The sequence below is a fragment of the Crocodylus porosus genome, unplaced genomic scaffold, assembly GCF_001723895.1.
Source record: "Crocodylus porosus isolate Cpor-Errol unplaced genomic scaffold, CroPor_comp1, whole genome shotgun sequence".
Classification (NCBI taxonomy): Eukaryota; Metazoa; Chordata; order Crocodylia; family Crocodylidae; genus Crocodylus; species Crocodylus porosus.
In genome coordinates this window covers 17,017,040-17,043,894 of record NW_017728886.1, presented here as the reverse complement: position 1 = coordinate 17,043,894, position 26,855 = coordinate 17,017,040, and the positions used below count along the sequence as shown (strand labels likewise).

At 38.3% G+C, this 26,855-nt stretch overlaps 1 protein-coding gene across 1 annotated transcript in view; it reads left to right on the top strand.

The window, feature by feature from the left end:
* The window catches only part of ESYT2 (extended synaptotagmin 2), a 151,011-nt gene that overhangs the window by 109,748 nt on the left and 14,408 nt on the right, over nucleotides 1-26,855 (top strand). The window contains exons 10-20 of the mRNA XM_019528575.1: nucleotides 143-319; nucleotides 1,808-1,890; nucleotides 2,482-2,530; nucleotides 4,226-4,315; nucleotides 7,286-7,381; nucleotides 10,786-10,887; nucleotides 15,505-15,567; nucleotides 18,198-18,272; nucleotides 18,765-18,851; nucleotides 19,517-19,666; nucleotides 25,397-25,782. Of these exons, the coding sequence (XP_019384120.1) occupies nucleotides 143-319; nucleotides 1,808-1,890; nucleotides 2,482-2,530; nucleotides 4,226-4,315; nucleotides 7,286-7,381; nucleotides 10,786-10,887; nucleotides 15,505-15,567; nucleotides 18,198-18,272; nucleotides 18,765-18,851; nucleotides 19,517-19,666; nucleotides 25,397-25,782 (1,358 nt within the window). The remainder of the gene's footprint in view (nucleotides 1-142; nucleotides 320-1,807; nucleotides 1,891-2,481; nucleotides 2,531-4,225; nucleotides 4,316-7,285; nucleotides 7,382-10,785; nucleotides 10,888-15,504; nucleotides 15,568-18,197; nucleotides 18,273-18,764; nucleotides 18,852-19,516; nucleotides 19,667-25,396; nucleotides 25,783-26,855) is intronic.

The following is a 26,855-nucleotide window of genomic DNA, read 5'->3' as shown; positions in this document are numbered from 1 at the left end:
TTTGAAAAGACTAATGGAAGTTTTATTTTTGATGGAATAATAATGGATATTTTTAAAGGCGTTTAAAGAAACTGCTATTCAAAATATTAACAAACCTAGATATTTAGATCAGTAGGTAAACTGTTTTTCTCGCTTTGCTCAGGGTGTTGTTAGGATACATTTTATTGAAGCTCAGGATCTGGAAGGGAAAGATACATATTTAAAAGGAATTGTCAAGGGAAAGTCAGACCCTTACGGAATCGTTCGTGTTGGCAACCAGATCTTCCAAAGCAAGGTCATCAAAGAAAATCTCAATCCAAAATGGAATGAAGTTTATGAGGTACAAACCATGGCAAGATGTATTATACACATGTACTTCATGCACATACACAATATAAAGTTGTTTTCTAGTGAGGTACCTTCTTCAGGTTGATAGGAAATCACCATAGTATTTTCCAAATAGACTTCCGGATGTCATCTGCTAAAATCCTAGTTATTGTTTTGGAAATGCTTTATTGATTTGTTCTCTTTGGTGTGGGCTTAGTCTCAGTATTTCTAAAAATCAATTCTGGGTGTTCTGTTAAAATATATTAATAAATAGTATAAATGTCAGAGTGGACCAGATCAATCCCATTCCTTGAGAGGAACATTTGTTGTTTTATATTTTGCCTTCAGTGCATACAAAAGTAGCAATTTTTATCTACTTTAAAAGTGAAATAGTGTTAAATTAGGATGCAATGCTGTAGCATACATATTTGCATATACAGAAACAGGCAGTTCATTTTAATTATGTTTGTCTAAAGCAGAAAATTCTGAGGTTTCATCTAGACTTCATCCAAGCTTTGCATGCGATTTCTAATGCTGCTAAGACGTTAGTGCCACTCATTCCCAGCATTTAAATGCCAAAATGGTTTTATGCAAGAGGCAAGAATTTTTGGGGGATGATAACTTTCATTGGACCAGCTGCATAATTGTGATAAAGTTAGACAGCTTTTAAATGCAGGCCATTCTTTAGGTCTGAGGAGGAAAGCAAGCACAGTGATTGTTAAGAACATTGGCTAGAGCTGTGAAATTGGAGGGGGAGAAATTTTCAGGAGTAGCAGACTAACAGTTAGCAGAAGAAGAGAAAAGTGATTACTGGGAGATCAAGAAGTACCAAAAGGGGAGGAGGATCATTATAGCCTGTAGTGTGGGGGAAGAATTTCAGGAATCAGGCAAATTATAGTGCGTCATAAAAATCAATATTGGTGTTCAGTCCTTAGTTTCTAGTGTCCAGCCAGCTTACAAATTTGACTTGGTCTCAAATTCAGGTGAAATATTTATGAATGCATTTTATTTTATGTTGACAAACCCTTAGCAATTCTGTGGTTCAGAGTGTTTCATTATTGCTCTGTTTACATTGCAGAATTCACTAGGTAAACTCAGTGGTACAGGTTATATATAATTAAGAACTAGGAGTCATAAAATGAAACTTATAGGTAATGAGTTTAAAACTAATAAAAGGGAGTTCTTTTTCACACAACATGTAATTAAAGTGTGGAGCTCATCATCACAAGATGTTGTGGAAGCAGAGAGTTTAGCCAGATTCAAAAAGGGATTGGACAATTGGTTGGAGGAAAGGTGCATTAGTAGCTATTGACCATGGGAGTCAAGGGCACAGCCTCTGAATCAGAACTTCCTAGACCTTAAATGCTGGAGACTGCAAGTGAGAGAGGAACAGCAGAAAAAATCCTGGTCCTAACCAGTCCAGCATCGACTCTGCTACTGTGATAAAGGCTACTGGGCAAGTTCTTATGTTCTTGTAAACTAATAAGGATTATGCTTCTAGGCTTTAGTGTATGAACACCCAGGACAGGAGTTGGAGATTGAGCTCTTTGATGAAGACCCAGACAAAGATGATTTTCTGGGAAGGTAAATGCCACAGAAGATCTCTTTCTAAAAAGAAAAAAAAATGTTTTTGACTGTTTAAATTTCTTGCATATTTTTGAGGTTTTTTGTAAAATATAGTCCCATATTTTCTTGCATACCGCTCACCCCAGAAATAGAAATGCGTCTTACTTTTGGAGGGCAGAATCTAGAAAATTATTTATCTAGAGATACATTGTAGAGCTAGACAAGCAGCTCAGCATGCAGTAGGGATGGGGGCCAGTGTTACCAGCTCTCCAGCTGCTCAGCCAAAAACTGTTTTCACTTGGAGAGCAACTAGAAAATGTTAGCATGGGACTCTGCCCCTCATGCTTCTGCCTAAAAGAGAAGCTTGTGGCCATCTTGTAGCAGCAACTCCATGCTTGTTCCAGCGAAGAATAATCAGCTTCCCTGCTTGTAATCAGTGCCCCAAATCTGGAGAAAATGCATGGCACGTGTGTAAAAATGTTATATAAATTACAGTTTAAAAAGTCTGGAAGTCTGTTGGAAAACTTGAACTCGTCAGGGTAAATGCTTTCTTTTTAAGTCCCGTTCTAGATTTTGTTATTCCCTTCTAAAGTATTGTTCTCTTTTTAGTCTAATGATAGATCTAATTGAAGTTGAGAAGGAGCGTTTTCTAGACGAGGTGAGTCTGTTACTGTTTAAGACTTGCTATGGACTCATTTTTTTACTCACTTTTTCATGTAGGCCAACATGGCATACCTTATGTGTATGAATTAACCTCAGTACTGTGCTTAGTCATGTTGAATGTTTTTTTTAAAGACCTTGATGGGTTTATTTACAAAAATAAAAGCTATTTGAATCAGTGAAAGATACAGAATGAAGCCCTTCTACTTTTATCTGACTGTCACAATACTGCTACCCCTGGAATGGCCGTGATGTCCCAAGGGCACCGTTACCATGCTGGCTCCACCCTATGGGCACCTACTGCCCACCTGCCACGTCTTGTTGTTATGAATGATGGATTGGGAGGCTGCCCTTGAATTGCTACTCGGTCACAGTCCTGACAGTCTCCCCTAAGCCCTGTCAGTTACTGGACCCCTTTATTGGACCCCACACTCGGGAGGGGTCTTATGGTACTCCCCCAGCCTTATGGGCTAGATTCATGACTCCAAAACCACCCCTTTTATTATGCCCCATGCCTTGCAGATGTTATATAAAAGCTGTCTCCTTGTGTTGAGGACTCAGTCCGGCCTCAGTAACTACGCCCTCTCTGGCACTGGGGTCTGCTCACCCCTTTGCCACAGTGCCCACACTGGTGCAGGGGTCTGCTCACCCCCCCATCATGGCGTCCACACTGGCGCCAGGGTCCCCACACTGTAGTGGGCCCCAATGAGGCCCCCTTCCCCAATAGGCTCAGCCCGATCTACCAGTTTACAAACAGCAATCAAAATATGAGCACCTGGGCTATAACATAATGCAAGCAGTTTGGGGTGTACTCTGTCCCTTTAAAAGCGTTAAACCTTCCCCATAGCGCTAAACACCTTGCAGGCCAGAGTCCCTTAATCCTACCAGAAGTAGAACAGGCAGTCATCTGGTTATATGTCTTTTCCCTGGTCCTACTTAGCTTCCTCTAAGAGACCTTCTTACCCTTGGCTGCTGACAAAGAACTACCCTCTAGTCCTAGCCCTGGGGTTTATATGTGCCCCAGGCCCTGCCTCTTCTGGTCAGCTGACCACCTGCAGGTGCAGGCTAATTCCCTCATTCCTGCTGCCATGATAACCTGCAGCTGTGAGGTTCCTGCCTGACTGCTAGGGCTGTCAGTTTCTGCCTTAAAAGAGCGGACATCTTACTGTGACCCTGCCTCATTTTACTGGTAAACACAAGCAAGGAGTCAGAAACTTTTTTACTTATTTCTTTTCTAAAAAATAGAAACCCAAATTATTCTTTTGTCTATATGAATTACTGTTAAACTTAATGAACTCGTTAATGATATCTGTTATGCTGAAGTAATGTTTTAATCACAGCGTAATTTTATACCCTGTATCCAACATAGGGACTTAAAATAATGCTACATTATATTGTACCTCCAGAGCTGCTTTTAAAAACTTAGAGGATCATCTAGATTTCTTAAAAGGTTTTATTTTTTAAGAAGCTGGTCATTTGATATTGAAGTGCTGAGCAGTTGTATTACCTGCTAATGGTTTATGGGACACAGCATATCTGAATCTATGAATTGAACCTTTCAGATTCTACAGATTGCAGTTCTTCTCGATTTAAGCTGGTTTACAGTTTTTAAAAAATAGCCAATTTTTATTATATTCAATCATTTGATAGAATGCTACTAGGTATCATTTTGCTTAATTTATTGTGTTGGCAGTGGTTCACTCTGGATGAAGTCTCCAAAGGAAAATTACATTTAAAACTGGAGTGGCTCACATTGATGTCAACTGCTGAGAATCTTGACAAGGTAATAAGGTTGGAAACGTTATTCCTTTACCCCACTCTGATTTCATCTTTTCTGTTTTTTAATGTTTTAAATAAGCTAATTCTCTACAGTTAAGAAGATTGGCAAAATCCATTATTCCTAACCTTAATACTTCAATACCTTTCAGTTCAGTTTTATATCTAGGGATATGATGTCATATATCTGTGTTGTTTCAGTAACAAATATCATGAACAAGGGTAAAAGGAAATCTGTCATTGCAAGATATTAGTTGTTTAGTAGCAACAGGCATTTGATTTATTTCCTTGTGGATTTATTATACTAACTCCACAAAGATTAAAATTTATTTTAAGGCTGTATGGAAATGTGAGAGACTCTCTAGATGTACGTAACTGCTCATGGTTGGAATTCAGTTTAAGGACAGCTCCACATAGCAAAAGCTTCTCTTTTAACCATCCCATAGAAGCTGATTATTATTATATATAAATCTTTGATAGGTTTTTTTAAAAATTTTAGATATGAAGCATATAAACCAAATAAATGAGCCAAATGTTAAACAATACAGGCCTTAATAGTAAACAGTGTTCTGCATATATATACACACACACACACACACATATATACACATATATCTATATCTATATATCTATACATATACACATACGCACACACTTGATGCTGGTGGATCTCCAAGAAGAAAAAATGTTAGGAAACTCAAACTTCCACAGAGAATGCTGTCCTTAGTGTTATGCCTAAAGCAGATCAACTCGTCTCAGGTAAGGTTTGGGTATACGATACACCTAGCTTAGAATTTGACCCACCATTGTTAAAGAAATAAGTTAGGATCTATAGAAAATTTTTAGAGGGAAAAAATGTATTTATCTAAACAGAGTATTCTCTGATAGAGGGTTTAGGGCATTGGTTTTCAACTTGTGGTCAGCAGACCTGTGGGGATCTGCAGACTATGACTAAGGGGTCTGTGAAACAAAACTATTTTCAGTCATAAATATGTGAATATGCACATGTATAATTCAAAGGTGTCCGTACTTTCATTCAAAATTTATTAGGGGGTCTCAAATGAAAACAGGTTGAAAACCACTGCTTTACAGATCCATCTGTATCTTTCCTCCTTCAAGAGAGTTATTGCATCTCCTGTTTAGAGAGTTAAATGAGAGGTTTCAAACAAATATACTTAAACAATAGTGTGACAAGGTTCTCTGGGTTAGTGTGACATCTTCTATTAGACCAATTAAATAGTTGGAAAAATTGTTCTTTGCAAGCTTTCAGGCACAAACACCTGTCTTCAGGCATAGGGAGAGTCTGCTGGTATTTTGTGTTTTCCCAGATGGAATAGAAGCCAGAGTAGGAGTGGGAATAACTACACTCCCCAAAAGAACCATCACCATTCCTGGATCTTACACCTGCACCTCCAGACATGTAATACATCTCATCCAGTACACTAAATGCCCTGATGGAAAATAAGTAGGAGAAACCAAACAACAACTGTGGACCAGAATGAATGCACACCAAAAATCTATCAAAGACAAAATACCCAATTACCTGTGGGTACACACTTCTTACAAGACAACCACTCACTCTCCAGTCTCTCAGTTCTAATCCTCAAAGGGAATTTACAAAACACCTTTTGTAGATGAGCCTACAAATTTCACTTTATAAATCTACTAGGTCCAAAAAATCATGGACTAAATATAGACTTTGGATTTATGGCTCATTATAACCTACTTGCCATCCAACTGATAACCCCAGGTAACCTCTTGACATTTTACCAGCTACGTTCTATCATCAGGTCAACACTCCCCCCTTCCTGGCCCACATCTACCTGTCTGATATCTATTGTCTCCTGTCACCTCTGATCCTCACTGCCATGCATTCGCCTTTTCAGAGACATGCATTTTGGCTTCTGTCCCATCCAAGAGAATACAAAACAAGAGCAGACTCTCCCGATCCCTGAAGAAGGGCATTGTGCCCGAAAGCTTGCAAAAAAATAATTTTCCAGCTATTTAATTGGTCTAATAAAAGATATCACATTTACCCAAAGAGCCTTGTTGGCCTACATCCATAGACCAACATGGCTACAACCAACACCCTTGAAACATAAATAATAGTGCGATATTGATGCCTTGTGATTTTTTCCTGATGTATTCCTTGAGGCAGAAATCTTGGCTAATGAAAGTTCTAAATAGCTATTCATTATCATATACCAAAAGCTGCTTGATTCGAGAATGGAAATATGCACAAATTCTGTCTTTTAAAAAAGACTTTTTAATATATGCTGTGGCATCTGTTAAGTATAAGAAACACTGCCAATGTATGATTTGTTTGTTTGGTTGGTTGGTTGGTTGTGGGGGGGAGTTTAAAAACTGCACACCAGTTACATTGTGAGGGCTTAACAGCATGCTAAAAAACCTTCCTAAAATGTAAAATAACCTCACAGGGTAACAACTGGAACTTGCACATTTCTTGATATGGAAATAAGAACACAAGTTACTAGCTTCTACCCATGGAAATAGTTTTGTTATTGAGCAAATTGCATATATAAAGAAAGAATAGGTAGGGTAATGGAATGTGTGCTGGATATTTATTTTATTTACACCAGATGATTGTATTTAAAATCATTTAGAAGCTTTTTTAGGCGACAGAGATAAAGTTTACAGAAAAAAAATAGCATCTAAATTCATAAGAAATGTAGGTATTATAAAATCATCCAAAGGTATTGGTATCCAAAAATATATGGAAACCATATTTAATCTTATATTTGATATAATTTTTGTTATGAATCAACTGTATTATTTATTGCAAGCTTTTTATCTTTCTCGAGCATTTTTATTTGTTTTTTCATGGATACTGTCTTACCATATGCAGGTATGTATTTATTTGTGGGGGGGTTAGCATTTGAAATAGAAATAACTTTGTATTTTTGTTCAGTTTACAAAAACATGCTTAGTGCATTTCATTTTACTATCTTTCAATTAGGCACTCACAAGCATTAAAGCTGACAAAGACCAAGCCAATGATGGGCTTTCTTCTGCATTGCTTATTTTGTATTTGGATTCAGCAAGAAATCTTCCAGTAAGTCATACTATGCTAGTAGCCTTTGCTTAGAGCACCTCTTACTTCCTTATAGCACATCTTGCTTAACGGTATGCTGCACTGCTTTACTAACACACATTATACCATGTTCTATTCTTGTTCATGTTTTCATGTGTGCAATACAAGGTCCACATGTTTATATGATGTGAAAGATATTTCATAAAGTCTGCTGTTTTATCACGGTAATTTTTTTTAAATGCACCATTACTGGATTCGGCAAGGCTGCGTATTTTATTAATACTGTTTTTAAAAAAAACAACAACAACACATATGTATCAGCCTAGACAAAAGAAGTGGATGGTTCCACTACCCTGAGTTCAAGCAAGCTTATTTATTGGGTGCTGATTCATCAGGTATAATAGGTTTGTGAACAACGCTTGTCTTCATTTTAAACTTGCATGTATACACAGAGTGCCCAAGAGCAGCAAGCACAGGCTATCTCACAGTTGAGTGCAGATTAGTAAAGAGTTTGTCACAATTTTAAAAGGTAGTGGAAAACATATCCTAAGTAAAAACATAAAAGCTAGCATTAGGCAAGGATTTTTCTGAGTGATATCTTATATTGGACCATGGATGCATGGTTGGGATAGTTTTAGACAATCTTTCAAATGCAGGGTATTTATTGTTTTTTATTGTAGTTCAGCTTGGTGTATTATGATTTCGTTAATATTGTCAAATAAGGTTTACTAACCAAAAGAGTTATAAAAGCATGCCATTTTTAAAACAGGAATATTTAAGTTAGTCTCACCTGAAATGCAATATCAAACAAATGTAAGTGCAAATAAGTTGAGCAAGTTCTGGCTTCTTCCCATATGACTCCTCTCAAAAGCTACATTCCTTCATCATTTATTTCATATGGACTAAAGCTAAAGTAATAGTTGGAAACAATATTAAAGTTTTACGTAGAATGAAAAGCCCTACAAACTATGTGGGATTTCATCTTGTATATTACCTTTTAAACTTCAGTAATACTGAGAGCTACAAATTGAGAGAGTTATCCTCATTTGGTCAACAAAATCAACTGGATCAGGTAATCTGCTATTGCCTAATGTTTATTTCAAGATACTCCTGCACTTTTAGAAAAGTGTTTGTCTACTGTCTTAGTTTGCTCTCAGTAAATTGTACTGACCTTCCTGTAAAATTGCTCAAATACTCGGTTTTACAGTAATTAAGCAAATCTTTCAGTTTAAAAAAATCTGCAAAGTGCAATAAAATATGTTCACTAAAATTAGGTGTTTAGATTTTTCTGTTTCCCCTCTTCAACAGAGCCCTAATTCGCCACAATAGTGTACCTTCTTCAGCAAGTAAACAGATGCTACTGGAGATTGTCATCTTTGCCTTCTTCATATTCCTGTTTCATGTAAATCTATGGCCCCTGCTACACACTACATAATATATTATGCAATTAACTGGTTAATCATGCAGTAAATTGAGATCAGATGAATGTGTAATTATCACATGACTATTCAGCTATAAAAAGAACCAGCCAGCTACAAACTTGGTGCTCAAAAATGTGTAACAACTCTATAGCTGACTTCTATCCAGCTTTAACTTGAATGTGTAGCAGGACCCTTTAATTCATCCTGATTTCCCTCAGAAAGATTAGAGAAATTTAAAGTCTTTATTTTTTTTTTTAATTATTAAACATCAGTAGAGGCTTAAGATCTGCCCACTTTTTGGGACAATATTTTCATCTGAATGGGTAATGATAATAATAGTATCTAACACTTGATCAATAGTTCTTACAGGAGCATATGTCAGCTATAACTGAGTCTGGATGCTTCTATATAGGTATAAATCACTATAAATTTAACCCTGAATGAAATGGTGTTGAAGTCCCAGAGGTTTTGTGTTGCATATCATGATAGCAGCATGCAGACTTTACAGTTATATTGGAACAGTTTATACTAGTACAATTTGATACTGGTATGACTGTTATGTCTGTCCGTGGCCTCAGGCAGAGAAAGGGAAAATTATCTGCCCCAAGTCAGCCAGCAGGCCAGAGACATTGCTGGAAATTGAGCTCAGGATTTTTGGGTCCTAATCTGGTGCTCTTTTCCTAAATTTATACTGTTTATGTTTTTTCTGGTAGCATTTATCTGTGGCACCATGGGAGTAAAGTCTTAAGGAGTAATACAGTAGGAAAGCTGGAATGTTATCAGGGTGTTTTGGAGGGGGGTCGAGTACAACTATAGCACATTTGTTCAGGTAATTTTAATTTTAAGTGGGAAAACAGGCCCTGACTGACACTCTCCATGTGTGTTCAATCCTGGTTTCCCTGCCTTCAAAAAAGATAAAACAGAAAGGGAGAGGGCTTAGAGATGGGTGTAAAGTTGCTGTGAATAAATTTCCTCACAAAGAGAGACTGAAAATACTTCTGTTAGTACTATAGACAAGAATATTTCCAAGCCATCATAGAGCTGTTAAGCAAACTCTTACAAGCTTTAGCCATTAGTCTGATATAGTAAAATTGTTGAAAGCTCTAGATGGGTCCTTTCCAAGATGAGAGGGAAAAGTTTGTCTGTCTGCTTTAAAATTACACAGGAACAGCAAATACCCTTTCAGGTGTCCATCCTCATGCTGGCAAAAACTAGGCACATATTTACTTGTGAATAATGTGGTGTAAATTGTTAGGATACTGAATCTGTAGCTCTAGCCACATCTTTTTCAATGGGGAGCGAAACGTTTGAAAGTCAGACTAGAAGTCTTGCTGATTAAATTAAAAATACGCCTTTTAAATGAATGTAAAAAATGGTGTAGATAAGAATTAAGATTTTTTTCTTAAGTTTAATGTTTTCACTAAAATATCCTGTAGCATAATCATTACTTTGATGGTACCTAAAAACTAGTTTACAGCCAATATCCTTAGTATTACCAATACATTCCAGGTTTAGGGTGCTGGTATTCAAGCTAAATTTCTGTTGTTGTGATTGGCAATCCATGTTAAAAGCACTTACAGCCATGACATAGATGGGTCATAGCTGAGAAAAAGATCTTACACTTACACTCTGTCTGCCAGGACTAGTAACTGAACTGGAATAAAGGACTTGTCCCTTTTCAGTTACTTGGACAGGCTGTCTCATGTTAAAATCTGAAGATAGGATATAGAGAATAAACCAAGGAAATGAGGTATGCCGTATAAGATCAATGTACTTTGAAATATACAATTTTTTTAAGGCCTGCCTTGCAGCACTAAAGAAACTGGATTAATTGATGAAACAATGTACAGTGACAAACGTGTGCATATTTGTTATATCTATCAGTTGCTCTAGAATCCTTTGACTGTTTTCCTTAACTTTCCTATGTAGCAAAGATGCTTATGCATTCATTCTGCCACAATGCTATCACTGTCTGCTTTCTCCTTCCATTTCCATCTGCCTAAGAGTATCTACGAGGGAAGCTTTGGGTGTGGATACTTAAAAGAGAGGAGAGCATCAGGACTAGTCTTTTGTGAAAACACTACCTCACTCTATAGAGCACTATTTGTGAGTTCTCTGGTGTTATTTTATATAAATGTTTTTTAATCTGCCAGAGTGTGGATTAGTGCTACTAAAGCCACTCACACTAGTAGAATAATGGAGCATGCATTTTGTTTTGCTGCATGGTTTCAATGAGTGTGCATTATTTTTGTGCTACATTTTTATTGTATTTCAAAGATTTTCAGTTTCAAAGATTTTTAATTTTAGAGATCAGCATGATATTGGGTAAGTAAATTACACATAATGATAAAAACTTAAGATAAGTAGGTTATTAAGGTCTTATTTTGCTTTGTTACACTGATAGAAAAATAAAATTTGTGCTATAGCAGAATATTGTGGTTGAAGTGTTCACTTGTATTGGGAATGAAATTATGCTGTAATAAATTATTTAAAGCCAGTCTCCCTGTGGTTGCTCTTAAATGACATGTGAACACTTGCAACCTCTCCTCACCTGTTCAAATTTCATAATAAAAAGTATATAGTACTTTGTGCTGCTGAAAGTATAAATTCTTTGTAAATTCTATTTCACGTCATTAGCTTATTTTGTTATGCAAATCCCTGGGCCTTTTTTATTTCCACCAGTTACTCAGTACTTTTTACCTGCATAGTTTTTTCTGAACACTACGTTCTTCTATGGTGACAGTCTTTAATGTAATTTAATTAATAGTCTTTAACTATAAACAACACTATGGACAAACAACTTGGTAGTTACCTGTGCCTTCACAATCAGGAAATCTGAACTTGAAGGGTAAGCCATGTATGCTCTTTAACCTGAGGTTTCAGGTTACGGCCTTTCAGGGTTAAAGTTCTGCTGTCTATTTCTGGTGTTCAATTCTCAGCAAACTCATTGATGAACTGAAAGAAGTTAATTGCCTTGTCCTTTCTGCTAAAGTTTTCCTGTGGCAGTCATTTCTATGTACAAGTAAGATAAATTTAATAACAGTTACATAAATTTAAGTTATATTTTAATGTTATGAATTATAAGCAAGTACTTCCAAGTTATCTAATTGTTCATTTGAATCTAGAGCGGATCTGGGACACAAGTTCAATAAACTGATTTAACCTAAATCAGTAAAGTTTTATACTACATCCATCCAGATTTATCTTAAACTGGTTTTGACCATCTTGAAAGTGGTTTATGTGCACTGAACTTCCATTTTGTTACAGATCTGAACTGGTTTCTGATCATTTATACCAGTTTCTGTAATTTCTAAAAGTCTCTATGGGCACGTATACATGAGATGCTTAATGCGCAGAAAACTAATTGTACTGCTTGTTAGCGTGGTGGGCAAAACCCATACTAATGCGCTTACGTGCAGTACGTTTAGTCTAATGCACTTTAACTTTATTAAAAAAGCATTCATGTGCACTAACGTGCAGTAGCGCCAATTACAGCACATTAAGTTAGTACCTGTCCTATGTGGGCAAACGTAAACATATACTATAGAAGGCTGTTTTCCTGGCACTAAAATTTTAAGGCAGTTGTGGTTGCCATCCCCCTGCTATAAAATACCATAAATAAACTGGCCATAACGGAAATGCTGTGGCTAAATTGTGTTGAGAATCTCCCATTTTGGTGGTTTCTTTGTGGATCTTTGTGTGTGTCACTTCATACTGGGGGACATCTTCCTGGGAGGATTTCCATTTCAGACACTGCAAAAATTTAAATATTGTAGGTGACTTATAAGCCAAAGTTCCTTTAAAAAAATGCTTAGGGTGCCAAAGGCATTTAGTGGGGATTTTTTTTCAAAAATGCCTTCCTATTAGTGTTAATATGCCACGTGCTTAGTGCTGACATACATAGGACCAAAAATATGCCTGCTTTTCAGATTTTGAATCTGCATAATGTACAACTTGGGTAGTGTTTAATGCAGCTATTTCTAGGTCAGTATCTACCATAGATCAACTGAGGATGCTGTCAGGGCTTCTGCAACCACACATTAAACCCCAGATATGAGCTATAAGAGGATGCTTATTAATCAGTTATGCTTCAGGATATGAACTGACCTATATCTGAGGTCAGGAAGAAAACAGTTTGCCATACTGAATAATTTGTGGCATATAACAAGAGTTTACACTTTCCTGGAAAGTCATTGGTATTGGTCAGTGTCAGAGGAAAGATACCAAAATAAATGGGCCACTAGTTTTTTCAGCTATAGCAATTACTGTAATGTTTTGATTTCTTTTTTGGGAAAAATTGTCGAGACACAAGTTTATGATTGGGGCCCAGGAGATGTTCCATTTTATTAGGATTTAGAAGAGTCTGGCTTTATCAATTATTATATAGGTTTGTTTTTTGCTTCAGCTTTTAAGTAGTTTGATCTAAAGCGAAGCTTACATTTGTTCAATTTAACAGAATGCTTTTTGTTAATATTTAGTGATATGCTATAGAGTTTTTTCTTTCTTTCTTTCTTTGTAACATTTCAAAAGTAGAAATCTTCAGAAGATGCTTCTTTCCAGAGAATGCATCCTCTGTATGCGTTGTTCGTAATTGTAGTTCAAAGAAAATAATGGGAAAAGATTTTTATTAGTATATATTCATCTGAGTAATTCTCTTTTGATGGTAACTGAGACTAGATTAGAAAAACGTGTTGGGGGCTTCAAAGTGACCTGGAACTTTTGAAATTATTTGCTTGATTAGTTTATGAAACTCATGGCTCATGAAGAGCCACTTTGATTTTATTCACTTTTATTAAAATCTCTAGTGTTATAATTTTTAAATTAAGAATAGTGCCTCCTACAACTTCACTCTCCATGCAGGCACTTAATAGATGCTGTTAGCTGATATCACGGTTATTTGGGATAAGCTCCTGACCATGTTTTAGTTGATGGAAGTTTTGCCATTGATTTCAGTGGTGCATAGGTTTCGACATAAACCATGGAAATAATGTGGTTCCTCTGTGTCGCACTATTTCTACTTCTGCATTGCCCTAGTTAAAGTTGCTGCTTTGGTACTTCCTAGAACAGAATGCAGGAATGGAAAAAGTTCTTAAGATTTTAAACAGATTATGGATGGTGAATAATATATTGGGGGGTTTGTGATGTTATAATTTCACAGAAGGTAGGTATGGGTGCTGGTGAGAACCAGCAGTGTGCAGGCAAAAGGCAAACTTCAAAGAGTGAAAGTGTTTTTAATTAGGAGGGCTTGAAAATAAAGATACAGTTCTATGAGGGTTATTTTGAAAAAATGCTTTGGAATATTACATTTACACGTATGGTCATGGTACCTCAAGTAGGGGTTCAAAAAACTTCTTTAAGTTTTGAGAGTAACTTTGGAGGTTGCTTACATAATATGATTTTAGAGTGAGTGATTATGGAGTACAATATATTCAGAGGATTGTGTTTATGACCACTCACTTGTATCATCCTGATACTTTTGGAAATTTAAATATTTTGTCTTTTTCCATGACACTCCACAATTCTTTTGATCATGATTTATATTGCTCTCCAGTAATTTCTTTCAAAGTTTTATGCACACTGGAACCCAGACTCCTGTACTTGAATACCAGGAATACTACAGTACATACCATTTAACTTTAGGATGTGACTAGCAACTTTAAAACAAAAAAATAATTTTATAGCTTCTTTATAGTTAAAGACTACTGCCATTTTTATAATGTTGGTCATCTGTGCATTTGGATTTTGAAAAGGTTTTTTTTTGTGGAAAGTACTGGTAACATTGCTTTCTGTCTCAAGTATAGCATATTTGAAAACCAGCTTGCACCAATTCCTGATGTGCCACATTCCTGAGCTTTCCAGCAGAATTCATCATTGCAATCAAGAGGAAGTTCTGCTTGGAAATTAATGAGATGCTATGGCACCCTTGCTAGGCTTCTGTTTCCTTTATTTAAAACCCTTAATTCCTAAATTACTGCAAGTTTCCCTGTTTTACAATATGTGCATATCCCTTCAACATAATTGTTACTGAGGTAAGGTAAGGAATTTTTTTTTTAGTTAATGGAAAACGGTCAGAGGACAAGGTAATTATGTTGTTAAATTTCGGCAAATATCCAAAAACTCTGGCAGATTTTGTACATCTTCAAGTTAAACTAGTAAGTATATTGAATTCCAAAAGTAAGTGAGCTACTTGTCTGGTGGCAAAGAACAAAATGAACAAGGAAAGGGACTAAAACTACTTACGTTTTGTATTAAACGGTATTTTGGAATAAGTGATTGATTTCCCCATAAAAGCAGTACCTCCCTGACTCACCCAACCAACTTGCTTTTCCTCTGTTTTGTGGTGTGATACTTTAGAAAATATATTCCTCCCATAGTAAAGGAGGACGATAAAAAGAGGCTTTTAGGACAGTCAGCATACCATATAACCCATGCAATAAAACTCATTGGTGCCTATGTATTTATCAACATAAGCCAAAATTATACAGGAGAAGTGGATTGAAAATGACTGTTTAAAAGCAGATTAGCACTGGAAGAAGACGAAAGAACAAAAAGCTTTCTTAGGCTTCCTTTTGGAAGTGATTCCTTTATCATTTTGTTTGGAAAGGTTTTTTAGTTTGGGCTTTTTTCTCTTCTATGTTGTCATGTGATTACTTAACCTCATAAAATAACTTAACTGCATGACTTATTAACCCTTCCTATGTTCATTCTCTCTTGACTTAAAAGCAAAATCCATTAGAATTTAACCCTGATGGCTTGAAGAAGGCTGCTGTTCAGAAAGCCCTAAAGGTAAAACTAATATAGTTCTCCATTTAAGGTCACAGTGTTAATTGGAAACACACAAATTTCCACATCTTCCAACAGTCAATGGAATTTCCACTCTTAATGTATTTAGTATCAGAGTATCCAACTCTCAGCACCAAGAAGTAACTGATGTGGTAAAGACATTAATGGAATATTTTTTTCTGTAAGAACTTGGACTCTAAATTAAGTAAATGATACATAGTCTGCTTTAGAAAGTTAGAAAATATTAAATTCTACCTTAAAGTGTATTTTATGATCAAGGCTGACATGAAAGTAAAACATCTACATGCTGAATATCAATAAAGTCTATTAATTTAGCTGGGTTTAAAGATTAATTTTTCTGTTGGATATTTTTCCTGGAAGCTTCCAGTCCCTTTCTACAAGATGGTGAACACTCTAGCTCTAGGTCAAGTGCACTATATTTGTGAGTAGTGGCACTGGAAAGTTGGTATGTTAAGGAGTTGTAGTGAAAACTAAGCTCCACTTAATAAAAACTCCCTTAATTAATCTCGTTAACAACTGTATACACTGGCACTATTACTTGAAAGCAACAGCTTCCGGTTACCATAACTTTTTAGTGACCTAAAAACAGAACTAGAAATATTAATTTCCTCAACTGAAAAGATGCATTTCAACTTTCAAGTTATTGTATAAATGCACTGTAAAATATTTTGAACGAATCTGTTTTGTAATATCCATCTGTTTTTACACAGAAAGAAGCTTTTAAAAAGAATGTGTATTCTTTTTCTTGATTCAATTTTTATTTAAAAAAAAAACAAATCTTTCAGTTGTAAGTATTTAAACATCTGTGGATACCATGTGCTTAGATGAATGGTGTAGAAAGTCCAGGGACTCGGAGGTTAATTTAAGAAGAGCATTAAAATTGGCTCAAAATTAAAGAGGCTTGTGAATTTATGAATTTTTGTTTGGCCAGCTTGTCCACATGGGGAAGATCCTGTGCAGAGAGCTTGAGTGTGAATTTACAGCACCATAGCTGCCCTATACGAAACTCTTCTTGTGAGGGAAGAGTGCCTTTTTGTAATGTGGCATACTTTCTAAGTGAAGCAAGCTACATAATACCTATTGTACCATTAGGGTCCCTATGGATAGTTAGTGTGGAGTAGCTAGGACACTGTAAATTCACATCCTACTTTACTGCATACTCACCAACCTATGAAGACGAGCACTTGGAGACAGAATGGTCCTGTGAGCAGTAAACTTAATCTTATTAAGGACAGATCTTACTAAGGTATTCTGTGTGCAAATATATGTAGGGTCACTTCTTTCATCAGGAATATAAACAATGATTACTAGGCACAGTATGATAATTTCTGTTAATATTCCTGTAGATTGGTCCTTATCATGAAGAAAAGACAACTTCAGGCAACATTTTGTGAAACAGGTTCAAAAGAAATCTTATTCTAATCTTCCAGTGACATTCTTGAATTTATTATCCTGTTATTCCCTAAAAATGGCATGCCTCAGCTGGTTTGATGGAGCTAAAATGCTTTGAGTTTAAAAAAGAAATGCATCAGTGTCCAAGGAAGGAGTGTTCTCTTACCACTAAAAATCAGATCACGTCAAGTGAACTGTTACATTTAGAAAGATAAATTGTGTAGCTTTAGAGAGCTATCAATCATGAACTATTTCTTAATGATTTATTTAATGAGCCTAGTCATTCATTCATTTCATTTTGGTGGCCTTACATGCTCGGGGTTCAACTAACTTTTCTTTTTGTCTAATTATCTCCTATGAGGTAACATTCAAAATACATTAACCATGTATGCTGTACTTCTAAATCTTCTAAACTACATTAACAGCTGCTTGAGATGATTAACTTTCATGTCTATCTTTGCTTTTTGGTTCGTATAGACAAATATAAAATGTGTTATAGAAAACATGGGAAGGAAAGTTTTACTTTTATGTAGCTTTATTCTAAATCAATGTTTATTTTTACAGTTTGGTCTAATGCTATACAGCTGGTAAGCAAGGCTTAGATATAACAGATGGTTGATTCTCTAATAAAGAGTATTTGGTAAACTATAAACTATACATCAGGTACATTACAGTGCATCTTTCTGTTTCCCCATTGACAAGGAGAATTATGGATGATTTGGTATTGCACCTAGTTTAATAGTAATATTGCTTTGTAAACAAATTAAGCTTCCTGAGTTTGTGCTTTCTCCATGTCTCCCATCTGCATGCAGACCGCAACATTCATTTTGCAGTACTGATGATGCTCCATCAGCTTTTGGGGACTGTAATGTTCATTAAAGTATGCAAGATTGCAGTTTTCCAACAGTTTCATTCAAAGAAATGGAAGGAATCTAAAACTCCAATGTTTGTAGTACTCTGCTTTAAACTAACCAGCTATCAGTTGTTGTGGGAGTTCATAGCATGAATGTGTTAACCAGCTAAAAAATTTCTGCCCATGTAAATATCTTCAAGCCACTAAAAATTAGGGACAGTTGCAGAGATACAGATGACAGAGTGCATTTAAATTTTGACAATTAAAAAAAATATCCAAGAGCAAGAGATGTTAAATTCTTGCGTTTAAGCAGAAGGAAATGCAATAGCATATTTTAACAATAAAATTTACACTTTCTCTTTATCAGTCAGGAAAAAAAATAAACAGCAATCCCAATCCACTTGTCTTATTATCAGTTGGACACAAGGCACAGGAAAGTAAGGTAAGCTATCACTGAGTACTTAAACTACCCCCATATATGGTGCCTGATGTATTATATGAAAGCCTTGGTCTTTGTCAGTAGTTTGAACCTAATACAAGTTAAAATTAAACATTTGTTTAAAGTCATGTCTATCTTAAATCAATTGCTAGTTAGTCACAGACAGGCCAGGGTTTATGTGAGTATGTACTATACGCAGCCTGGAACCTTACAATAAGCACCATAAAAGGTAGAAGCTAAGTAGCTGGAATTGTACTTCATACAACGCAGTTCACCAAAACTATGTGAAATTGTTACTCCACTTTACTTCTAAAATGAATTTTGTTTATTAAATGTCATATTGTACCATATGTGCCTTGTAGTAACCCTGTCTGGACCTTTTTTTAGTCAGTCACATTCAAAATATGAACTGTACAAACTGTCTGTGTAATATGAGTGCACATTTGATGCCAACTTTGACAGAAAAGCATTTTACTTAGTTATTTTCCTCTTCAGATTCGATACAAGACCAATGAACCTGTATGGGAGGAACACTTCACTTTCTTTATCCACAATCCCAGACGGCAGGAACTTGAAGTGGAGGTGAACTTACTTTATTCTCATGCATATTTTCCTGCTAGGGTATTTCTACAATAGCATCCACAGCCCAGAAGGGAGAAAGAAGTGTTTGTAACCAATATTTGCTGCCACAACTGTCTGCTGATGGCTCACATTTTTACGTTGTAAATCAATATTTTTGAAACAATTGTTTGAGCCTTAACAAGCTGCTTTTTCAGCCAACCATTAACTTATAAAGGCTACTTTTTTTCCTTTAGCATGTGCATATCTCCCATGTCCTCATCCAACCTGAAGTGCCCTACTGTATCCAATTATTAAATATTTTTGGGCAGCGAAGGGAAATAGAGTAATTAAAGACTAGTTTGGTTAATGCTGTTCCCTGATTCTTGTGAGAATTCTTTGCTTATGGGAGCCCAGTTAGACACAACTATGATTGTTTTTCTGCATTGTATTAGCATACTTTTATCTTCTAATGAAAGTAGTAACTGAAGGGTATGGATATCAAACTAGTGCAGTTCTTTGTTGATTCTTGTTCCAGAGGCACACCTATAATTGTCGGGCCAGTTAAATTTGGGTTAAAAATAAACTGTATCTGAACTTGGTAAAAATGTTGCAATAAAACCATAGCTTCCTTGTTTTTTTGAGTATTTTTATAAAGCTAAGCGTAACCTCATCTATATTGGTTGTAGGTCAAGGATGAACAGCATCAGTGCTCCTTGGGAAATTTCAAGCTTCCTCTAAGCCAACTGCTCGAAAGGGAAGATCTAACTATGCATCAGCGGTTCCACCTGAACAATTCTGGTCCAAACAGCACTATAAACATGAAGATTGCACTCAGGGTATTATAATTTTTCTCCTTTAATTCATAAATGGTTAAGAGTTTTGAGGAAGCATGTTTGACACTTACTCTAGTGTTTTATTTTCGGCTTAAACAAGAGGACAACAGACTTCTCTTAAGTATTGTGCTGCTTGATATTCTTGAATGTTACAGGATAGCAGGCAACAGTGTTGCTGAAGTAAAAAAAAGTTGCATTAGAAGTGTACTTTGTGGTTTTACTATGACTTGTGTCAATGGGATTTAAAAAGCGTCTTCAAGAGAAAAGTGAAAACAGGTTGGGTAAATGTGCTTTCAGTTTTATGTTAAGGAACAACTCTCTTATGAGACATGCTGAATTGGAAACTGTATCCATGTTAGATGCATAAGTAACAGTAGACTACTATTCAGGAAAGTGATGACTTTTATTATGCATCATATCTTTTATATATACTATATGCTCAAAACACTATGCTGAATTAAATATGAAAAACAGGGATAAAAATCAGTTCTGCTGCAAATGAATCATAATGATTTAAGGCATTTTGCTTAAAGAGAAATTAGAAGGTAGAGGAGGAGAAATTCTGATGAGATTTCAAACAGATGAGGATGAAAGCTAAGGGAAGGCTTCCCAGATAGAGTGGAAAAGTAGATAGCATTTCCATCTTCGTGATCTTTTTCTCTGGTTTGGCTAGTGTTGATGAAAAAGCTAAGTAAAGGAATAAAGTGAATATTTGATGGTTTATTAGTTTCGAACCAGTTTCCACAGAGGTTTGGAGGTTGTACTTTTCAATGCGAAAGGTTTTATTCATTCATTCTATTAACAAGACTCATTTTACTTTTCTGTCTTTGTTCGCTACTGTATTTGCTTGACTATAAGACAAGCTTTTTTCCCCCCAGTCACCATGGGCGGGGAGAGGGGGGAGTTCCTCAAACTACATCACATTAAACTGCTGCCAAAAGCAGCGTGTGCTTAGTAATGGAAACCAAGTATGTTTCTATTACTCTGTCAACTCTGTGCGTATCCATAAAGCAAATGGCCCATATTGGGCAAGCATATATTTTTTTTTGCAAAAATATTTATTTCCTCTGTGCATGTGTGCATATATATATATGTATAGAATAACTGTACAAGCTTTGTTGAAAAAAAAATAATATATAGATCTAGAGAGATATAGTTATACTAGCCAATTACCCATCAGGAATGGTGGGTGGGGACGGAGTGCAGCCACCCACCACCCCATGCCACCGCTGCCTCCCAGGAATGGGGGGGGTGGAGCTTGCCCTGCTGTCCCCTCCATCCCCCTCGGCCAGCACCCCATGCCGCCACCACCTCCAGGAAGCAGGGCTGGGAGGGGGAGACCATCAGTGTCCCCTCTGTCCCCACCATCATGGCGGAGTTCCACCGTGGCCTCCTATCCAGAATGCTCTTGGAGCACTCTGATTGGTTGTTTCAGTTGGCATTGTGATTGGCTGTGAAGACAACCAATTAGACTGCAAATAAAGCATTACAGACAAACTGAGGCTTTTATTATATTAGACTAGCCAGTTTCCCCATCAAGAATGACCAGGGGGCAGGGGCGTGGACAGAGGCCTGTCCCCCACCCACATTGTGGATCTGGCATTGCTTCCCCCTGAGTCCAGGCCCATTCCCACTCTACCTTCCCTTCGGGTCTAGGCTTGTTCCCCCCTGACACCCTGCGCTCTGGGTCTGTCTGGCCTGCAGTCACCTCCCTCCCCTCCCCGCTCTCCTTCCTCCCTCCCAGATGTTGGCAGGGTCCTTTTGGGGCTGTTGTCAAGTAGTGGTGGCAGTGAGGCACTGCCACCATGCTTCCCTCCCTCTCTTCTCCTCCCTGCTGACTTTTGTCAGGGCCCAGTGGCTCTGTGTTCCCCTGCATCGAGCCCCACCCCCACTTCTCATCCTCAGCATCGCTTCAAGGGAGCGGGGTGGGGGAGCCAAGGCCAGTGGCACTGGCCTAGCCTTCCCCACGCTCCATCTGGTCCTCAGCACCACTTGCAGGAAGCAGGGCAAGGGACCCTCGTCTTCCCCATGCTCTGAGTGGTCTTTGCTGGTGCTTTGTCATCATGGTGGTGCTCAGCTGCACTGTCTGCTGTCAAATGCTTGTGGAACTCTCTGATTGGCTGCTTCATTCAGCCCATCAGAGTGCGTATAAAGAGTTATGAACAGACAGACAAACTAAGGCTTTTATAATATTAGAATATATACATCATCTAGCATAAAACTTTCCATCATAGACCTTAAACCACATTAAGAAACCAGACACCCATTACAATAAATGCACCTGGTCCCCTGCGTACCCACCCACTGCCCTTCTGTAATTCAATCACAGTCCCTTAGTTCAAGACGCGATTTGGGGTTTACATTCTCAGTTCATTCACTGTCCTTGTCACTGTTGATGTCGCTGTCATTTTCACAGCTGCTGATCCTGTTGCTGTCTTATTCACTGTCTCCGTGTCCAGTTACATCATTGTCCTTTTCATTCTCCCTGTCCTCTTCCCCTATATAACTGTACAAACATACAAAGATAGGTTACTGCAGCCTATGTGAATAAGATATATGGTAGTGCCCATTGTGCTCAGTCCCCCTTAGCATTGACTCAAATCATGGTGAGCCACTACACTGAATACATTTTTACTTCTTCACTCCCACAGCTGAGTTGTGCCTTCTTTTCCATTTCCAATTATTCCTGTTTCTTTACCAGCCTTAAATGTCTGCCAAACATCATGAAACAGGGCCCCAAACAGTTCTTCCAGAATCCTTCTGTTGCCCCCCCCCACCCAGCCTATCACTTATGATTAGTGTGGAGCCAGACCAGGTTGTCCTGTGCCTTATCTGAATATAATTTTTTGGAGAAACATGGGACTAATGACAAAAACACCTGGTTCCAGGCATGAGTGTGGGGGGCAGTAATTAGCACATGGGTCCTTTGTGAGGGGTATCTGGAGTATACACACATACTGAGCAATGCTGAGCCATGGAGTAGTGGCTTAAAATGCTGTTGACTCTGGTGAGGCCCAGCCCAGTGAATTATATGGTAAATCATGAGCCATTTGACTTTAGACTAACTTCATGCATAGTTTGTACTTGTTCTCTAAGTAGATGGTAAAGCACTACCTTAAAGCATGTTTATGGAGTACCTGTGCTAAAATTTGCAGTAGTTTCAAAAATGGTAGAATTAATTCATTCTGAATTACCTAAGTCTATGGGTACCCATAGTAACTTGCCTATATGCAAGTTACTTTAGGCATGTTTATTTCAAAATCAATGTTTTCAAATTTGCCCCTAACTTCCATGTGCTCAGGGAGAACAGGGTCTGGTGGAGGGTGGGGTAGGGGAGAGGGGCTGTAGGTGGAAGAAGTTGTGGGGGTAGAAGGCAAAGCTACTACCTGATTCCCCCAAATTTATTTCCCCTGTTGTAGCAGTGGGAGGGAGGCTTCAAGGCAAACCTCCAACAATTAAATTTAATGCCTGGAAAATTATAAGCAGACAAGGTCCTTTGCGTGAATATGATATCTTTTATTAGACCAACTTAAATAGTTGGAAAACAATTATTAAGCAAGCTTTTGGGTTCAAAAACCCTTAGTCAGGCTAAGGAAGTTTCAGCAGTTGATGTGTGCTCTTCCTGGATGGAATGAAACATAAAGAAGCCAGAGGCTGGGCTGGTCTGCATACAAAACAGGTAGTCAGTGAAAATATAGATTGAGGAGTCAAAGGGTGAGAGACAGGCTTTGGGGGTGGGGGAAGAGAGAGAAAGGGGATGAACTGTGGAGAGATACCTAGGGAGTCAGATGTCAGGCAGGTTATAATGCATCATAAATCCAATGTCTATATTTAGTCCATGATTTTTAGTATCCAGGAGTATGACAGGAGTATCACTATCAGAGCTTTTCCGGGGTGGCTCCGCCCTCCTGTAATGGGCCAACCGCCTGCTTACTCTCCTGCCACGCCTTGATCTTGCTTGATTAGGAGATGGTTGTAATCAGCGGGAGGCTGCCCATTTTTTCTGCGCCCCAGCGACAGGGGACACTACCTGCGGCTCCTTTTCCTCCCTGACACCGCAGCCCAAGCCTCGCAGATGGAGTTGACGTGGTTTGACCTGGGCCCTGTTATGTTCTGGCCCTCCTCTTTACTCCCGGGGCTCCTGGCTGCCCCCTCTCCCTTGCTCTGGGGCTAGGGCCACTGCACCCCACAAAGTGCTGCACCTTCTCAGGTGCCAGGAACCCCCACGCTACTGGGGAGTCCCTATGAGGCCTCCTCCACCCCTAACAGCCTCACCCGGTCCTCCGGTCAAAACAGTAAACATAAAGCCCCTGGGGCTACAACATAAAAACTAGACTGTCTGGTCAAACAAAATCTACTCCCTACTAGAGAGTGAGGGAGCAGGGGGGGAAGGAGGGCTCCCCAACCCCAGCAGTAACCGGGGGATGCTCTCACTGCCAGAGTCCTCCCCTCTGTCCGAGCTGAGTGCCTACTCCCACGGCTGCTGAAGAGGGACTGCCCTCCTGGCCTCCTACCTGGGCTTAAGAAGAGATAAGCCCTGCCCCTTCCTGTCAGCTGGTTTTACCAGTTGCCCTGGCAACCAGCACCTGTGCAGCCCTGGTGACTGGCAGCTGAGCCTCCCCCTTTCTGCCACTAGGGGTCTCCCCAGAGCAGTCTCCGCTCTCAGGCACAGGGCACCTGAGTGCACTGCGACAAGGAGGTTGATGAAGTGCAATTCATAGGCTCATCTCTGGGAAGTGTTTTGTAAATTTCCTTTGAGGATCAGGACTGAGACATTGGAAAGAGTGGTTTTCTTATGAGAAATGTGCCCCCACAGGTAATTGGGTATTCTTATCTTTGATAGATTTCCAGTGTGCATTCATTCTGGTGCGCAGTTGTTGTTTGGTCTCTCCTATGTATTTTCCATCAGGGGATTTGGTGCATTGGATGAGATGTACTACATTTCTGGAGGTGCAGCTGCAAGATCCGGGAATGATGATGGTTCTGTTGTGGGGTGTAGTAATTGTGGGGGTGGTGGAGATGTGTTGGCAGGTTTTGCATTTCTTGTCATGGTGTGGTCTGGATCCATTCAGTGTGTTCTGGGCTTGAGGAAGTTTTATCATTCTGGATACTGATCATTGCGTCTAAAAACGAGATGTTGGTGCTGGAGTATTCTAGAGAAAGTTGGATGGAGGGATGGTGATTGTTAAATTTCTGATGGAACTCAGAGATTGTAGGTTTTCAGTCCAAATGATGAAGATGTCAGTGATATATCTTAAGTATAACAAGGGTTTGATGGTGCAGTTCTTAAGGAAGTCTTCTTCCAGGTGGCTCATAAAAAGGTTGGCATACTGTGGGGCCATTTTGGTGCCCATAGCTGTTCCCATCATCTGAAGGAAGTGTTGATTATTAAAAGTGAAATTGTGGTGTGTGAGGATGAAGTGTATAAGGTCAGTAATATCTTTGGGTCTGTATTCTGAGTTGTAATCTTGCTCCTGTAGATATGTAAGGCAGGCTTGGATGCCGTTCTGGTGTGGGATGTTTATGTCCTTAGACCAACAACAGCTACTACCTACACCCCTGGAAAATTATAACAAATTTATAAATTTTCCATTTATAGAATCTAATCACTGGAGGGATTGTTTTATATTTGAGTAAATACAGTATAGCTTACCAAAAATCTAATATAAAAAAGTCTTTATTTCCTGTATACCATGGTAGATCTTTAATGTTATGTGTATTTTTACTATCTAGGTACTTTCTCTTGAAAAGCAGGAGAGGTCTCCAGATCACCAACACTCAGCCCAAGTAAAAAGGCCTTCTGTTTCCAAAGACACAAGAAAATCTTTTAAGGCTCAGGTCCCTGTTTCTCCACCAGCTGATTCAAATAAGCCTGTCCAAGCTTCCCCAGTGATTGACAGTGATAAAAAAACTGATCTGGGTGAAAAAAGCCAAATTCCTAATGCCAGTCCCCAGTGGCCGACAGATCTCAGCCGAAGTTCCTCCAGTCTCCATGGCTCCAACTTCACCTCTTCTCCCAGCCACTTCTCAGTCAAAGAACCAACTCCAAGTATAGCCTCAGACATATCGCTGCCCATTGCTACACAGGAACTACGGCAAAGACTACGGCAACTTGAAAAGTAGGATCTTACAAACTTGTTTTTTTCATTGCATCTGAAAACATTAGCAGCAGTATTGTAAAAAAAAAAAAATCCTACTCCATTTGCAGTTCAGAAATGTTTTCTGTAGTGGCTTAGCACTGCAAACTCAACTTTAGTTTATATAAAAAAAATCAGTCTCTGTGCTTTTTGCTTCATAACTTCTTGGTAAGAAAGATTCTGCAAGTACAACTTACCTGACAGCTTTTTGTTGATGTAAAAGGTAAAATGAAGTCCAGCTTCCTCTCTTATTAGCTAGGTAGTGTTGAGAGAAGCAAAACCATGTTTTTGGCCAGTATGATATCAGTCCATCACACAGAGTGGTGAATTGCTGACCCTTCTGGAACCTACTGGCATTAATGCCATGAAAGCAGATAGGCTCAATGTAACTGGTTTTAGAGTTGCCCAGAAGGATGACAACTAAAGAATGTTATGTGAATAATTAATTCCCTTTAGATTAATTAGGATCACTGAAACAGGCCTTGGTTGTTGTTTAGATTCTCTCTTGGGTTTTTTAATTGTTATTATTATTAATTCATTTTTGATATTGTTGCAAAAGAGTAGCACTTTTCAGTAAAGACAGTGCTGCAGCCATTCTGTAATACATGAAAGGATGGCAACCCAGATTTCATAGATTTCATAGACATCAGGGCTGGAAGGGACCTCGGGAGATTATCGAGATACATAACAAGCAGCCTTTGCACCCAGAGTAGGAGCATGATGGGATGGTAGAGGGGACACAAAACTGGTGGCCACTAAGTCAGTACCCAGGGCTGGTGCTATGCTACCATGGAAATTTATACCTACTCATTCATCTTTGTAGTCTGTAGGAACTTTTTTTAAATTAACGTTTTTTTTTTCATTGTGTAAACTAACCCATAGATTCATAGATGCTAGGGTCGGAAGGGACCTCAATAGATCATCGAGTCCGACCCCCTGCATAAGCAGGGAAGAGTGCTGGGCCTACATCACCCCACCTAGATACACATCCAACCTTCTCTTGAATACCCCCAGGGTAGGGGAGAGCACCACCTCCCTTGGGAGCCCGTTCCAGA